The following is a 16,691-nucleotide window of genomic DNA, read 5'->3' as shown; positions in this document are numbered from 1 at the left end:
AAATTTCAAGTCATTCTGTTTGTTTGTTATCCTTTAACAATGAAATTAGATTGGAGATTTTAATAAACGCAATGAGATACGCCTTTATGCAGTTTCACCGTCAATCTCTCAAGCATAATATATCCCTCTACTAAGAATTCGAGAAAACATTTGCTACCGCGTGTACGGCACGGAGTAGGCCCTCTTATCTTTTCATCAATGAACTCTCCTTATCTGTAGTCACGTGTTACAAACACATGTGACGTTCAATTGACAGGTCGCCCGTTTTCGTTAAATCTTTAATTTTGGTGCAAGCAGAAGTGGATACTTAGTGAAATTATCACGATTATGAGTTCTAGCTCGGGCAAGAAGAGCGAGGAGCCATACATTCTTATCGATGAAAACTTCAACCCAAAAAAAGCGTGCAAAAAGCTCCTGGAGTTTTTCCGGTGAGTTTCATTCACTTGGAGTGATCAAAGTTCATTGGGGAGGGATAAGACAGCAGAGAGGAAGAGGGCACAACGATAGTAAAAATACCTCTCACTCAAATTCAGGCACGTGGGCAGGTTTTCGTTTAAGGGTTTGGGCTTGGCCGAGTTTGGGGGGGCCTGCCCCCTCAGATTCTTTGGCGTACAAAAGTCCTCCTGTACAGGGTGATCCACGGTTCAACGGCCAGATTGCTGGAGCCTAAACACCCCCAAACCCCCTCTTTTAATTGAGATTTCGAATTTTTTTGGATCATTTATGAATTCAGGGTATAAAAATACAGGAGGGTACAAATTTTCAGGAAGTTTTGTTCTCAACCGTTGCCAAAATTCAGGAAAAACTATTTACTTTCCGAAATTTTGGGAGGACCGTAGCTCTGACTGGGGCACTTTTGGAAAAAAACTTTACACAACAAAAAAGTCTTGTTTTGACCTGATCAGATCATAGGCCATAGGGAGGCTTGAGCGCTCAAGCCCCCAAGCCCCCTTGGCTACGTGCCTGATCAAACTCGGGGCTACTATGCCCTCAAACGACTCCAAATCTTCCGGTACCCGGGATCCTAATTATTAACAACATTTCAGCTGAAGGGCTTGGAGGACAAGCCGCATAAGTACACTTTTTGCCATTTCGAGAAATACATGTTTGAAGTTTCGAAATTACGTGGATCCTCACGGCGGAAAGAAAGTTCAAACTGACTTTTTGATGCTTAAGGATTCGAATTTGGGAGCGAATTTTCCATAGAATATGCATTCAGACTAGTTTTACTTGAAATAATTGAAGTCTCAATTTTTTCAAAAACTGCACTTATGCGCCATGTCCTCCAAACGCCTTATCTAGCATTACCCAACATTTTGTAGATTGAAATAAGAAAGAATTTCCATTCATCGAGACTGTATCTTGTTAGTGTTACTTGCGGACCTATTAGAACGATTCATTCAAGGATCACCTTAATTTTGCATTATAGAGCTTTCCGATACAACGTCGCTCCTCTAACGCAAGAACATGGGAATTTCTAGTGCCACCTAAGGGTTACGATATAGGATTGCGCGAATGGCCCCTTTTTTATCCTTTTAGAGATGCATAGGATTACGCGAATTTTTCTGGTGCAGAAAACCCACATAATTGCGCGAATATTTATCTCTGATTGGAAAGTTATGCACCACTTTTATGCTTTATTTTTAATACGTGTTTTTAAAAAACTACTAACAGTTTTTTTGAAAATTTTCCGCGAATTTTTCGGAAATATCGAATATCATCCGAGTTTCCGAATCGCTACAAAGAGGATACATATTTTCCCTTTAATTATGGTAAAATCGGGAACAGAAAGTCAAGAATGATTACTCTCAGTCCTACAGCATTCCTACAGTCTTGCAGGCGCTTCTCGCCAACTGACCGACTGCACTGCGTTTGGCGCAATGCGAGAAGTATTCATGCAGTCTTGTAGGCGCTAATATGGGCTTTGCGCCGACCGCACTATTTGGCGCAATGCGTGAAGTATTCCTGAAGTCTTGCAGGCGCCAATATACGTTTAACGCTGGCTGCACTGTGTTTGGCACGATTATTCTAACTCGCATTATAATAATCGCTGCATCAAATTATAGGGCCTATTTGTTGTGTTTCGACGCCGTATGAGCATTCCAACGTTGCCTCGTTTTTCCCGCTTAAATATTTTTCCCGAGAGAAGTTGAAATTCTTTATACCCACTAAAATTATACAATCTTTTCACTTCATTGAGCATCAGAAGGTAAGACATTGATGACCTGTCAACCAACTAACCTAAACTAGCGTTAACATAAAAATGCATTTTTTCTCTAACCCGTTTCCTGTTTTGCCAAACTTCTACCTTAAATAAACTTCATTCTAAATTAGCGTATTCCTGTAGCAGATGTTAAGGTTTCTATTCGCGCAATCCTTGTGCCTTTTTCGCGCAATCCTTGTGCCTTTTTCGCTCAATCCTCGTGCCTTTTTCGCTTAATCCTTGTGCCTCTTTTGCGCAATCTTCATATATTTTCTTAGACCTTTCGCGCAATCCTGGATTAACCGCACGTACCTAAGACCCGGAAAGGATGGAATTATACGCACGTCAGGGCTTGTCTTAAAATGCAGGTACATACGCGATTTTCTAACGTCAAAGGAGTGCGACAATGATGCTTAAAATAGTCCAGCAGACATATCATGTGCATACATTATAGATCATGTAATGAGAGAATTTTTTTTAGATCGCCACCTTCCGGCCGAAGTATAACAAGTGCGACTTTTAAAAATGTCCGCCGTCATTTTATACTTTTACAGAAAATTTTTCAACGAAGCTGTCCGAAAATTTCACTGAATTTTCTTTGTGCTGCCGATAAAATTCACTGAAATTTTCAAACATATTCAAACCGACAATTTCTCGGTAAAAAAATAAAATGGCGGCGGAAATTATTAAACGTCACATGACGCTTCTGATACTTTGGCTGAAAGGTGACGAGATTTTGTTCAGCGTGATACCCAATGTTTATAATCTCGGATATTTCTATGTTAAGGGTGAGCAGGAAATTTCCAGTGATTGGGTTGGATTGTGAGTGGACACAATCAAAAGCACCGAGCCTGTTGAGTGAAGAGACAGATGAAGTGCGAAGTAGTAATCCCTTGCTCAGTGCTGCCAAACAGCCCAACATCAGAAATCCTGTGGCCATTCTGCAACTTGCCACCAAGGATGGCCCGACCTTCATCATCCGACTGCGGCAGATAATTGCCCTCACAGACGATAATCTAGACTGGCAAATTTTCTTAATTCGAATCAAAGTAAGGGATAAGTAAGGGTTGGTGACCAGTGAAGATCTAGCGCCCATTTTGCAACTCTTGTTTTACGATTATTAACGGAAACCCGTAAACGAGAGGCTAACTACCTATGACACCGGAATCACACGCTGAAAGTGGGAGCTGAATGTGTCTTGAATGTGGAAGTCATCGGTCCGATGCCTGAATTTTACGCTCGTCGCGCAAAATTCAGCAACGAGGCTCAGCGACCATCGGATAATGTCGAATTTGTCTGAACGATTCGAAGAGATTTGATACAAATCTGGATGAAAATAACTCATGCAAAATTTCAGCCGTTGAGCGATAACTGTTGAATTCTCGTATTCAGCTGCCAAATTCAGCGTGTGATTCCGGCATGATTCTGACCGTGCATCGACTAATATATCGATTGCATTTTGCAAAAAGGAACCGAGAGCATTCCAATGTTGCTAGGATTTTGCAACTTAGATACATTACAATAAAATTACTGATATCATGCAATCAATCACGCCAATTTTCGTCGTGAATTTTATAGTTTATTGGGAGTATAGGTAAAACTTGTTTAGATGGTATATCTGTTTATAGATATTCGCAAGGTAAAAATTGTTGCACATACTTAGCGACACTGAAATGGTCTTGGTTCCTTTTTGCAAAATGCAATCCATATGTAATAAGATATTTTCGACTCGTAAATTAATCAAAGTTTGACGAAAATCGGACAAGATCAGGTCAAATCAGGACAAATTTAACCAAGAATCAGCCCGACTGTATTTCACATGCACATTTCACATTCTAATTCCCTTCATATTTTATCTTTTTTTTACTGAACCGAAAACAACACACATTGTAACTTTCTCTGATTCTTCACTGTAGTACTTAGGTAGAACGAATAATTCATATAATTTCAAGTCAGAATATCGCATCATTGCATAGTATTTTGTTGAGAAAAATAAAACATCAGCTAGGTAGGCATGTGTTTAGGTCAATCCACTGCTATATCCTTCTTAGTGATATCCAAGAACAATTTCTGCTAAATTTTATGAGCGGGAATTATAAAACCAGTAAGAACCTTACATCATTTTTCAGGATTTACTGAAGTCAACCGACGTTCTAAAAGTAGGCGTGGCGATCCATCTCGACACATCCCGCCTGCTCCACGACTACCAACTGCACACTGTCAACTGTTTGGATCTGCAGCATATTGCAGCTCACTACAAATACCCAAAATCAGGCTTGACTTATCTAGCCAAGAGGCTCTGTGACATAGACCTCCCAAAATTTATTGCTTGGCAAGTCGATTGGGACGGCCCTGTTCTGTCTCCTGAGGCTCTTAGATACGCCGCCGCCGATGCCAAGTCGGCCGTACTTATTTTCGAAAAGTTCCTCGAGCAAAGTGTAAGTTTTAAATGTAGTTTATACCAAGTAACCTTCGTAGATATGGGTATAGAATTAGACAGAATAAACGCAAAAACCGTTAGAGTCATAATAAAGTTTAAAATATTTATGTCACTCCTGAGTCTAAAAAATACAATTTCTTGAATAACAAATTTTAAGCAACTACTTAATTCAAACTTTTGGATCGCATTCTGCAAAACGAACAGGCGCGATGACAATGTTTTCAAAGACGTACAACTTCTCATTTTCTTTCGAAAATACTTTATATATTTACGGTATTTAAATTTACAAAATTATTTATCTTTAAAAATCAACAATTTTTTGACGGGAATCCAAAACCATTTGCTATTCTGGGAGATTTTTTAGAAAATCATGAAGACGCGACATTCTTGCAACACAGTAATTGAGCTGGTTCCTTTTTGCTAAATTCGATCCACTTAGATCTTGAGCTTTCTGAAGTTATGTCATAGGCCTGAATGGCATCCCCGTCTATTTAAAAAGAGGGGGGGGGGGGCTTAAACGGATTTTGAGGTCTCAAGTTCGAGACGACTTATCAGGTATTGATATATGTTGCAAATCGATGGCCTAGGTTCGAAACCGCGTTTTGCGATGACAGGCTTCCTGTCATACCGTATTTTGTCTTCGGAAAACTAGTCAGCAACGTAATTTTTTTGAAAATGTCAATGATTTTTCTCCTCCATTAGCATCATGTTCTATATAAATTTCAAACCATAAAGTTGATTTCGACGGTGAAAGTCGGCAATCACATAACTCGGTTTGCGACGTCGCAGACTTCCTGTCATACTTTATTTTTTAAATGGAAAACTACTCAACGGCAATTCTTTAAAACTGTCATGATTTTTCTTCTCAATGCGAAGAAAATTCTGCAAAAACTTCAAGAAATAATATCAATTTGTTCTCCTTTAAAAAAATGACGTAGAGGCGGAGATTTTCAGACACCGCAAACGAGTTATGTGATTGCCGACTTTCACCGTCGATTTGTTTTTCTTTGAAAAAATAAAATAAGAGAGCAAATTTTGAAACATCGCAATATATGGAGAACATGGTTTCGGATATTGGCCATGCATTGATGAACCCAGTAACCCCTTTCATCATCTTGTTTTCTATAGGAAAAGCTATACATGGGCTAGATTCCTTATAGGTACTTAATTTTCACTGGTCATTGAGCATACCTGCAAGATTAATGTTCTTTTCTCCGTCACGGACTGCCCAATTTTTGAATTGGGTTCTCACTTTCTGTTTTCTCCTCTCTAATATTTTTTGCAGGTCCAGGAAACTAAACAGAATCCTAGTCCCGTAAAGAATTGTGCAGATTTTATAAATTTGTGGCGATTTAAAATTGATGTGGTCTACCGTTACAAAGGCCCGCCGAGTCCTGATAAAGAAAAGTAGGTACCGAATATAAATGTAACAATAATTATAATATCTTGCGTAAATAATGAAGCTTAAAGGAATGGGGGTGGCACCTTAAAGAAATGATTATTCCATGGTAATTATTTTGTAGATATACTGTTTTGAGAGCACGCGTCATTGACGACGGGAGCAAAGAGCGACGCCAAAAACGACCGTTTTTTTGGCACAATTTGGGCCAGCGGGGATTTTTCTGAAACTGGGCCCAGACGGTACCTTATGATACCGTAAAACTCTGGTAAAAAATTTAGCTTGAGTATACGCACGGTTTTTGAGAAATGAGGGGGCAAAGTTGCCAAATCGCCATCATTCTGGACAGCATTTCTACAGCAAAAAGACGGGAAAAATGGACGAAAAAGTTACACCTTTGATGGGTTTCGGCTGTAAATGTTCTTATTGGGCCCCCAAACATTTAACTGTGTTCAGTCTCAAAAATTTTGGTAACAGAGTGGTCAAAAATGGGGAGAAATCGTCGACATATCAGGATTCATTGTCAAATTTTTAGAAATGGAAGTAAAATTGTCGGTCTGCTGCAGTTTTCCTGGCTAACAATGTTCTTATCGGTCCTAAACGCATGAAATTGTGTTCAGCTTCACAAATTTACATCGCACAGTGGTCAAAAATGGGGGAATTAGAGGACAAATTAAGATCCTCTGTCAAACTTCTTAAAAATGAAGTGAAACTGTTGGTCCGTAGTAGAGTTTAGGTGCCGGAAAAATTCATGTTTTTAATTTTTTAAATTATTACAACATGTCAGACCGTATTGTTTATAGAACGTTGTTATAGAATAGACTTTGTAGCATTCTCTCAATAAAATATGCAATCTTCCAGAAATTTAAAAAAAAGAAGAAAAAATGGAGAGAAAAAATTAAAAAAATATTTAAATAGTCAAAACAAGAATTTAAATAATTTTTTCGGGATCTTAAGGATACTGGGGACCAACAGTTTCGCTTCATTTTTAAAAAGTTTGATAGAGGATCTTAATTTGTCCACTAATTCCCCCATTTTTGACCACTGTGCGATGTAAATTTGTGAAGCTGAACACAATTTCATGCATTGAGAACCGCTAAGAACATTGTTAGCCATGAAAACTGCAGCAGACCGACATTTTACTTCCATTTCTAAAAATTTGACAAAGAATCCTGATTTGTCGACGATTTCTCGCCATTTTGGACCAATGTGTTACCAAAATTTTTGAAACTGAACACAGTTAAATGTTTGGGGGCCAAATAAGAACATTTACAGCCGGAGCCCATCAAAGGTGTAACTTTTTCGTCCACTTTTTCCGTCTTTTTGCTGCAGAAATGCTGTCCAGGATGATGGCGATTTGGCAACTTTGCCCCCTCATTTCTCAAAAACCGTGCGTATACTCAAGCTAAGATTTTTACCAGAGTTATAGGGTATCATAAGGTATCATTTGGGCCCGGATTCAGAAAAATCCCCGCTGGCCCAACTTGTGCCATTCTTGGCGTCGCTAATTTAAAGTCGTAAATTTGGATTGTTTCTCATGGAAGAGATGAATTAAGAACGGAAATTTTGCAACACCGCAATGGAGATACGTGGTTTCGCACTTCAGTCGGTGCGATACGGACAGCGATCAATTTTAAAAGGTTGCAAGAAGTCCCCGTCACCGCCGACCAACGCGTTTGTCGATCGAATCAACTACAGGTAGTATGAGCAGGGAGTCAAAACGCCTTCAATTTTTTGAACGCAATTCGGACATCCGTCGAGGTTGTATAGTTGTATCAAGGCGCCGTAGCAAAAGCGTCCCATTGTTTATCGTTACAGACGAATATAAGTCTAGAGAGGAAAGTCATAATGCCTTCAGTTTGATACATACATATTTTTGGGAAAAATGAGAGACGACAATTCCTCATTTGCGACGTTGCAGACTTCCGTAGGATTTTTTTTTCTTTCTAGAAGCTGGTGAACATAAAACTTAAATTCTCCATGATTTTTCGTATTCGATAGCAAAAGATTTGGTTCAAAATTTAAAATCGTAAATTTGGATTGTTTCTCATGGAAGAGATGAATTAAGAATGGAAATTTTGCAACACCGCAATGGAGGTACGTGGTTTCGCTTTTCAGTCCGTGCGATACGGACAGCTATTAAGTTTGAAAAGTTGCATCAAGTCCCCGTCACCGCCGACCAACGCGTTTTTCGATCGAATAAACTTCAGGTAGGTATTCTGCGTAGGAAATCAAAAGTCCTTCAATTTTTTAACGCAATACGGACATCCGTCGAGGTTGTATAGTTGTATCAAGGCGCCGTAGCAAACCTGTCCCATTGTTTATCGTTACAGACGAATATAAGTTGAGAGAAGAAAGTCATAATGCCTTCAGTTTGATACATATAATATGACTCTAATTACCCAGCTATACAAATTTTTTTCTCAGTCCCAAATCGAGAAAAATTGACAGGGTCTAAATTTTTAGCGTCAAAATCTAAAGTTCTTTGATCGGGCCGAAACCAAGTAAGCTCGCTTGGAATTGACCCGCTGAGTGCGATTTTCCAGTCGGAATAGCTCCGCAAGTCCCTTGCTTCGAGCTAGCCGCTGATAACGCTCCAGAGAAAGAGTCAAAAAGTGGTCAGAAAAGCTCGTTTTTGACCAGTTTTTTACTGTTTCTCGGCTCAGGAAGCCTCGCCGAGAGTCGGGATCGTGCTGAATCGATTCTACGCTTCCAGCAACGTAGGATGCGACTGAAATCTCGAATATTTTTCTCCGTCCCAAATCGAGAAAAATCGACACGGATAACATGGACTAAATTTTTTGGGGTCAAAATGGAAATTTCGCCGATAGGGTCGGAACCAAGTAAGCTCGCTTGGAATTGACCCTTGACCGATTTCTGTATCGAATGTGAGGTTTTTTTCCAAACACTATTCTGCTTTCATTTCTCTTAATTTTGCCGATTTTTGGGTTTAGAATGATTCTTTAGACTCACGCGCAGGGGCTATCGTCCTTTTTTTTTGCTGAAAATTCAAAATCTGCCGAGATTTTTTATCTAAAAGATAAAAAAAGCGACAAAATTGTATCCAAAAATGGTTTGCAGGGGGCGAGTCTATGGTACGTGTACACGTAAAATTGCGAAAAATCAAAATCTATTGACTGATCCTTTTTTCGAAATACGCGATTTGAGATTTTCATAGTAAATGCAACTTTTCCACTGATTTTGATCCGATTTTTTATTTATTTGTACATTGAATCGGTGTTGATCGGTTAACGTTTTCATTTTTCGTTCGATTCATGTCGATCATACATACCCTCTCGTTACACGCACACTTCCTTTCATACCCTTTTTTTTTAACTGAAAAATTCGTCTTCAGCTGCGTCTGCGGCAATTGTTGTTACGAATATGTTGTGCGTGCTGGTTTCAGGTCATTACATACACGAATCTCTGAAGGCGTTTTATGTGCGAGAGCAATTCGCCTTCAGCTGCGTCTGCAGCAATTGTTGTTACGAATATGTTGTGCGTGCTGGTTTCAGGTCATTACATACTCGACTCTCTGAAGGCGTTTTATGTGCGCAAGTGGCGTACCCTGTTGGAGAACTGGCGAATTGCTCTCGCACACAAAACGCCTTCAAAGAGTCGAGTATGTAACTACCTGAAACCAGCACGCACCGCATACTCGTAACAACAATTGCCGCAGACGCAGCAGAAGGCGAATTTTTCGGTTAAAAAAAAGAGTATGAAAGGAAGTGTGCGTGTAAAGAGAGGGCATGTATTCGTTCGACTTGATTCGAACAAAAAATAAAAACGTGAACCGATCAACACCGATTCAATGTACAAATAAATAAAAAGTGGATCAAGATCAGTAGAAAAGTTGCATTTACTATGAAAATTTCAAAGCGCGTATTTCGAAAATAGCACTAGCCAAGATTTTGATTTTTCGCGATTTTAAGTGTGCACGTACCATGGACTCACCCCGAGCAAACCATTTTTGGGTACATTTTTGTCGCATTTTTTTTTTTTTTTTTTTTTTTTTGCTTCAAAACCACTGTGTATCTCGTATCTCAGTTTGCAACGTTGCAGGCTTCCTGTCATACATTATTTTATCATGAAAACCATTCAACGTCAATTTTTTAAAACCCCGGGATTTTTCGTCTGCGTGAAGAAAACTGTGTGGAAAATCCAAGGAATGAAATTGCTGTGCTCTCCGCCAAAAAGTAAAATGGGAGCGGAGATTTTTGAATACCGCAAACGATGTACGTGGCTTAGGAGTTTCATCGTCAAAATGTTCCTCCCCAGCCCCTAATCCAGGGCCGGATTTAGGGGGTGGTCACATGGGCCGCGGCCCATGGCGGCAATTTTAGGGGGCGGCAAATTTTGCAAATTTTCAAATTTAGGTATAAAAAAAAAACGGATTCAGAAAAAAAAATTGAAAAACGAGAAAAGGCGACAAAATCTCTCATTTCCTGAGAGTTAAAGTATACATATAGTAATGAATTTTTTGCGTTGAATTTGTTCGTCTTTCAGCGATACAAGAGACAGCGCCTTTCATTGGTATAGTTGAGAGAGAAACCAAACACGCAGTTTGGCCTGGAGCGGCGCGGCGCAAAGAGCAATGATGACGAGGATTTGAGTTGAAAAGGAGAAGCCCTTCGCGCGCCGCGCCAGTCAGCATGAAACACATTTAGCGCCTTCAAGACTCCCCGAATACTTCACGCATTGCGTCAAACGCAGTGCGGTCAGCAGCGGTTGGCGTGAGACTCATAGTGCCTACAAGACTGCATGAATACTTAATGCATTTCGTCAAAAACAGTCCGGTTAGCGCGGTGGCGGAAATTAAAATTATTAAACCACATTCATATTTATTCTTTCATAATTTTTTCGTTCATTTCTAATAAATGGAAGGCCTGGACCACACAGAGAAAGGTTTACGGAACTTAACTTTTGCGCTATGTTCCGTGAACTTTGGCTAGTGTTGACAGGGCTTTGAAAAAAATGTGCCCAAGACGAATAAACACGTCTTATGCACCCCTCCTACTCCGGCTTGTTCACTTGATGGTTCGAGCTTGATATTTCAAAACGAATGAAAAGGGGGCGGCGGCCCACGGGCGGCAAGTGGGTATAAATCCGGCCCTGCGGAAGCACTGCAAAATCCCAAAACATTCTACAAACCTGTAAAAAAGTTCATTGTTCAAGGACTACTTAGATTTCCTGTACTTTAGAGACTTACCTTACTCCCAGCAGCTTCGTTGTTGAAATTTTGTGTTTGTCGGGTAACCATGCAGGTTTTACTTTTCGGGTCAAAATCGAAAGTTCTCAGATCGGGCTGAAATGAAGCTCGTCCCCCATAAAATGAGTCGAAGGAGTCCGAATTTCCGATCCAAAATGCTTCACGAGTCGATCAGACTTGACAATCGCGGATAACCGCGGATATTCGACCATGCCCGAAACTTCCAGAAATTAACACTCGTTTTTTACTGTTTCTCGGTCCAGGAAGCTCCGGCGAGCCTCGGGACCACGCGGAATCGATTCTACGCCTCCAAGTACCTACATGGGATTTGATACTAATCTCGGATTATTTTCTTTCATCGGAATGAATCGGGAAAAATCGACTGGGGTTTCATGGACTAAAAGAGCTTGATGCAAAAATAGCTTTTTCCGTCTCCCCTCTGGAACCGACTAGAAAATCCCACGCAGCGGGTCAATTCCAAGCGAGCTTACTTGGTTTTGGCCCGATGGGCGAACTTTCGATTTTGACCCGAAAAATTTAGTCCATGGAACCCATGTCAATTTTTCTCGATTTTGGACTGAAAAAAAAATTCGAGATTACAGTCGGATCCTATACGTAGTTGGAGGCGTAGAATCGATTCCGCACAGTTCCGACTCTCGGCGAGACTTCCGAAGCCGAGAAACAGTCAAAATCTGGTCAAAGACGAGCTTTTCTGACCACTTTTTGTGGTCTATGGCCACTTTATGTGGTATAGTTGTATCAAGGCGCCGTAGCAAACGCGTCCCATTGTTTATCCTTACAGACGAATATAAGGTGAGAGAGGAAAGTCATAATGCCTTCAGTTTCATACATACATATTTTTGGGAAAAATGAGAGACGACAATTCCTCATTTGCGACGTTGCAGACTTCCGTAGGATTTTTTTTTCTTTCTAGAAGCTGGGCAACATAAAACTTAAATTCTCCATGATTTTTCGTATTCGATAGCAGAAGATTTGGTTCAAAATTTAAAGTCGTAAATTTGGATTGTTTCTCATGGAAGAGATGAATTAAGAACGGAAATTTTGCAACACCGCAATGGAGATACGCGGTTTCGCACTTCAGTCGGTGCGATACGGACAGCGATCAATTTTAAAAGGTTGCACGAAGTCCCCGTCACCGCCGACCAACGCGTTTGTCGATCGAATCAACTACAGGTAGTATGAGCAGGGAGTCAAAACGCCTTCAATTTTTTGAACGCAATTCGGACATCCGTCGAGGTTGTATAGTTGTATCAAGGCGCCGTAGCAAACGCGTCCCATTGTTTATCGTTACAGACGAATATAAGTCTGAGAGAGGAAAGTCATAATGCCTTCAGTTTGATACATACATATTTTTGGGAAAAAGGAGAGACGACAATTCCCCATTTGCGACGTTGCAGAGTTCCTTAGGAATTTTATTTTTCTTTCGAGAAACCCGTCTACATAAAACTTACATTCTCCATGATTTTTCGCATTCGATAACAGAAGATTTGGGTCAAAAGCACTATATCTGTGATTTTTAGCGAGAAACTAGGGGGGGGGGGGGGGATCTTTGACACTGAAAACTTCAGAGTGACTGAGCGTTGTGCCTGCCTAAAAATCTCCCTTCCCCTATGATCAATGCTTGATTAATGGTAAATACTCATATCAGATATTAGAAATGGACCCATGCATATTTTCTAGGATCTGCGATTTATTCTCCTTGTTCGCATCCAAAGGAGCTTTGAACTTTTATTCCCAAAAAGGTTTGGCAGTTCAGAGAGGCAAAGTGATAACCAGAGCTGCAGTGAAGCGCTCGATCAGGGAGCACCCGTCAGTTTAAAATTGCCGCCGGTAGAAGTGCGGGAACTAGACATTTTTAGCGGGAAAAGTATTTGTAACGCAGCGTTCTCCAGCGGCACAAGAGTAAACCAAGAACAGTTTCAACCCATCTCATTGGTTGCCTCTCAGCTCACGTCTTTCTCATCCTTCAAATTTGCGGCGCCAATTTTAAATCGACGGGCCTTGATCCCACGAGCGCCTTTTCCACTGGCACGTTCTGTGATGGCTTAAAGCGAGGTTACTTCCTCCATAATATAATTAACCTAACTATGCTTCCACAAGTTCACAGTTTAAGTCGCTGAAAGTCCCTATGTAACAATAAGTATACTTGTCTCAGTTCATGGCCGCGGCGCGGCGTTGCCGTTGCCTTCTTTAATTTTATTGTAAGGAAAAAAGCCGTCTGAACCTTCAGGCGTTGCCAAATTGTCTGTGATAGAACACGAATTCCCTGGTAAACTTATGAATATTTTTTTTCCCAATTTTTCAGAGAATTTTGTTCGTGCTTTGATCTAAAGTTCCTGAAAATGTCAAGGAAAAATATTCATAATTTTCCTCAAGAATAAACATTTTATCAAAGGAAATTTGCCTACTCTCGAATGTTCATATGGTGTTTTTCCTTAGCACGGCGGAATACTCCAAGGCATCCCATGGGAACTTCCGTGAATGTTCCTCTTCAGCTGTCCGTGGTAAAGTCGATCATCATGATATCATAATGTGAATTGGCCGATTCTCCTACACGATACTTATATTAGCATGGCACGAAATCTTTATATCAGTAGCATGACATGATAGCTATATCAGCAGCATGGCATGACAACATGTATCAGCATGACATGGCATCTGCCTACTATCAGAATATCCTGATGTTATACTGATTTTCCTTGCCAGAGTATTATCACACTGATATCATGTTGAGCCCTCATGATATCATTCTGATCGACTTACCTACCAGGATTGTGAAGAATATTCCTTGAAAATTCCGAAAAAAGATTTTATCCGTCCTTCATTAGAAAAAATAGACTGGGATACTTTACACTTTGAAACACTGCAATCGCGGTATGTGGTTCGGGAATTTCACCGTCAATTACTCTTCAATTTCAGCTCTGGAAACACATAGGGTCTTCATCTATTAATCAACGATCTTTCAATGACTGAAAAATTATCCTGATGAGGGCACGGATTGGTATGATGTGCGCACTTTTATCGCCATATCCATCAAAATATTTTACTTGGAAAATCGGGAAGTCATGTAAATATCCGAAAATGTAGTTCAATCACTGCATATCTCAGCGTTAATTTATTTCCAAAGTCGTACCTCGTGCGGGCTCTGGTATGATTTTATATACTGCATTGAAAATCAGTGTTTCTTAGCGAGATCAAACATACTGTTGAGTCATCTGTAGTTACCTCTATTGGTGCTAAGGCGCTACGTACACCAGTGACTGCTCCTTCAGCAATTTATCCAAATTAGAACCCAACATCGCAATCATGGATTTTTTGGGTTTAAAAGAGGCCTCCATTATGTGACTTTAAGTGCGCTGTTCTTTCGGACTCTTTGTTTGGTCTGAATTCAAGTGAATTAGGAAATAAACTGGCTCAGGACCTTGATGCTAAATTTGTGTAATTTGGAATTTGATATCAGAGCGCCATTCACAGAAGCGTACCTTGGTTTTTCTCTCATTATTACCAATAGTTGAAATTACTTTAAAAAATGCTTCCAGAGTTTTGCAGAACATCTCTCCATAGCCACCTCCAAAAAGTATTACCTTCCTACCCTAAAACATATGAAATGCAGACAGTTTTTTTGCTCTCCTGAAAAATATTGTTTTCCAAGTAATATGTACTCTTCTCAGCAGTTCCACTGGCGAACTTTAACTTTAAAATTTAAAAGTTTATTTGTTAGCTTGCTCCGGTTTTACTGCTACTTGAAAAACAGCAAAAATCATTACTTTCATTCTAATCATCTGAAATTGTAGACAAATTTTTCTTACACTGTGGGCTAAGTGCACGTTTATTGGATTTCTAGAGCAAAAGATGGAGACAGCAATTCGGAAGGAGATGCAGCAGGAGAGAACGCAGATGTAACAGGAGATGTCACGGATCCTTTACCTCCAATACATCCAGCCCCTACAAAACTGTTATTAGGCAATCCTGAGAATGACAGCAGACGCAGAGACCTGAAGTACAGAACATGCTGTACACGAGCTAAACATATCTTCCCGCATCCTAAAATGACGATCTGTGTGCTAATCATAATTCTGACACTCCTCATATCAATTACTATAATTGTGTGTAAATTGAATCAAAATTGTTTTTGAGGTATTCAAAACAAGAGGAATAATAAACACTTAACATTTATTTTAACATTATTGCAACTTCAGATCACAATATTTATAAATATACAATTGACAACAGAGGACTAGTTCAAGACTGTTTCAAAAGATGTACACTATTTGAACTTAAAAGCCTTGAAGAAGCCGTTAAACAAACGAAGAAAAAAGAAAGAACCATAAAATATATGGTACATTACCAGGTGAAAAATTTAAGCTGAAATTCTACCTTGCAGGTATGATTTAGATTTGACTCCAGAAAGCTATGTGCTGTGAGAAAGCATACCATGAATGATATGGTTTGACTTAAGTAGTGACAAAAAAGTTGTCCTACTTGTCCTGAGAATTGAAAATTCGGGCTGTAACATTTGTAAAATGTATTTCATTACTGATGAATGAAACAAGGTGGCATACATTTAAAAGTAGAAAAAAAGTTTAAAATAGAAAATTCCATTATTTACAAATTTTATCCTAGCTTTTCTGCCGGCTAAGAACAGAAAAGATGGAAGTATGGATTATCTACGTTTCTGAACTCCTTTCTAGAGTTCACTAGCTTGATGGTCATTTAGAATAATTTAAAGATTATTAAGCCATAACGACTGAAATATTTTGCCAAGAACAAAAAGATCATTGTCCTTATGATAAAAAAAAACAAACAGCTACTCCTTGAAATCTTGCCGGCAGCCCAAAAGTATTACAGACATCTGTGCATTCAAAATTTTTCACTGCTACTTTCACTGATTTGAATAAAGGCAAGCTTGAAATGCTAAATGATGGAAGACGTTGCAAAGTCAAAGAAAATATTTTCTGTGAGCTTGAACCTAACAATAAAAGTAAAAAATCAAGAGTCAACATTGTTCCTTATGACTTTTTTCATGTTTCTCGCAAAACATTCAAAAATCTTGGAGACAATGGATCAAATCAGTGGAAAATAACACAAAGTGTCCAAATTTTAGGGCTTGTTTTTCCTTGAGTGTGAACCGATAAACCAATTATCATCCCTCAAAAATTTGGTGAGCTTTGGTGGAAGAGAAATTTCTTGGGAAAAAAAAACCTTTTTTAAATTATCAGCGGATGACACAGATGGCTGTCATCGTAGGTGCTAGACAATTCTTCTTGAATACTATCTGATCTTGAAACTGTTGCTTTCACGGCGAGGACACTTTTAAGATCCGACTTCAAGGTTTCTGCTGAACGCTGGTTATGATAAAACTCTGCGTATTCCTAGAAAAGTAAGAGCATGATATTAGATATACATATGGAGGGAGGTC

The 16,691-nt window shown here is 39.5% G+C and overlaps 2 protein-coding genes across 7 annotated transcripts in view; one reads left to right on the top strand and one right to left on the bottom strand.

The window, feature by feature from the left end:
* Positions 1-214: 214 nt before the first annotated feature.
* Positions 215-15,454, top strand: LOC109036461 (exonuclease 3'-5' domain-containing protein 2). The gene is made up of 5 exons (XM_019050689.2): positions 215-428; positions 2,991-3,252; positions 4,333-4,641; positions 5,929-6,050; positions 15,117-15,454. The coding sequence occupies exons 1-5, from the start codon at positions 328-330 to the stop codon at positions 15,406-15,408; spliced, it is 1,086 nt and encodes a 361-aa protein (XP_018906234.2). The 5' UTR covers positions 215-327; the 3' UTR covers positions 15,409-15,454.
* Obsc (Obscurin) overlaps positions 15,429-16,691 on the bottom strand; it is a 252,766-nt gene continuing 251,503 nt past the window's right edge. For all 6 annotated transcript variants that reach the window (XM_019050687.2, XM_072301410.1, XM_072301413.1 and 3 more), the window contains one exon: positions 15,429-16,644. In XM_019050687.2, coding sequence (XP_018906232.2) covers positions 16,480-16,644 — 165 coding nt within the window. In that variant the 3' untranslated portion in view covers positions 15,429-16,479. The remainder of the gene's footprint in view (positions 16,645-16,691) is intronic.

Source organism: Bemisia tabaci, chromosome 6 (genome assembly GCF_918797505.1).
Source record: "Bemisia tabaci chromosome 6, PGI_BMITA_v3".
Lineage (NCBI taxonomy): Eukaryota > Metazoa > Arthropoda > Insecta > Hemiptera > Aleyrodidae > Bemisia > Bemisia tabaci.
This window is presented reverse-complemented; position numbering and strand designations above follow the sequence as displayed.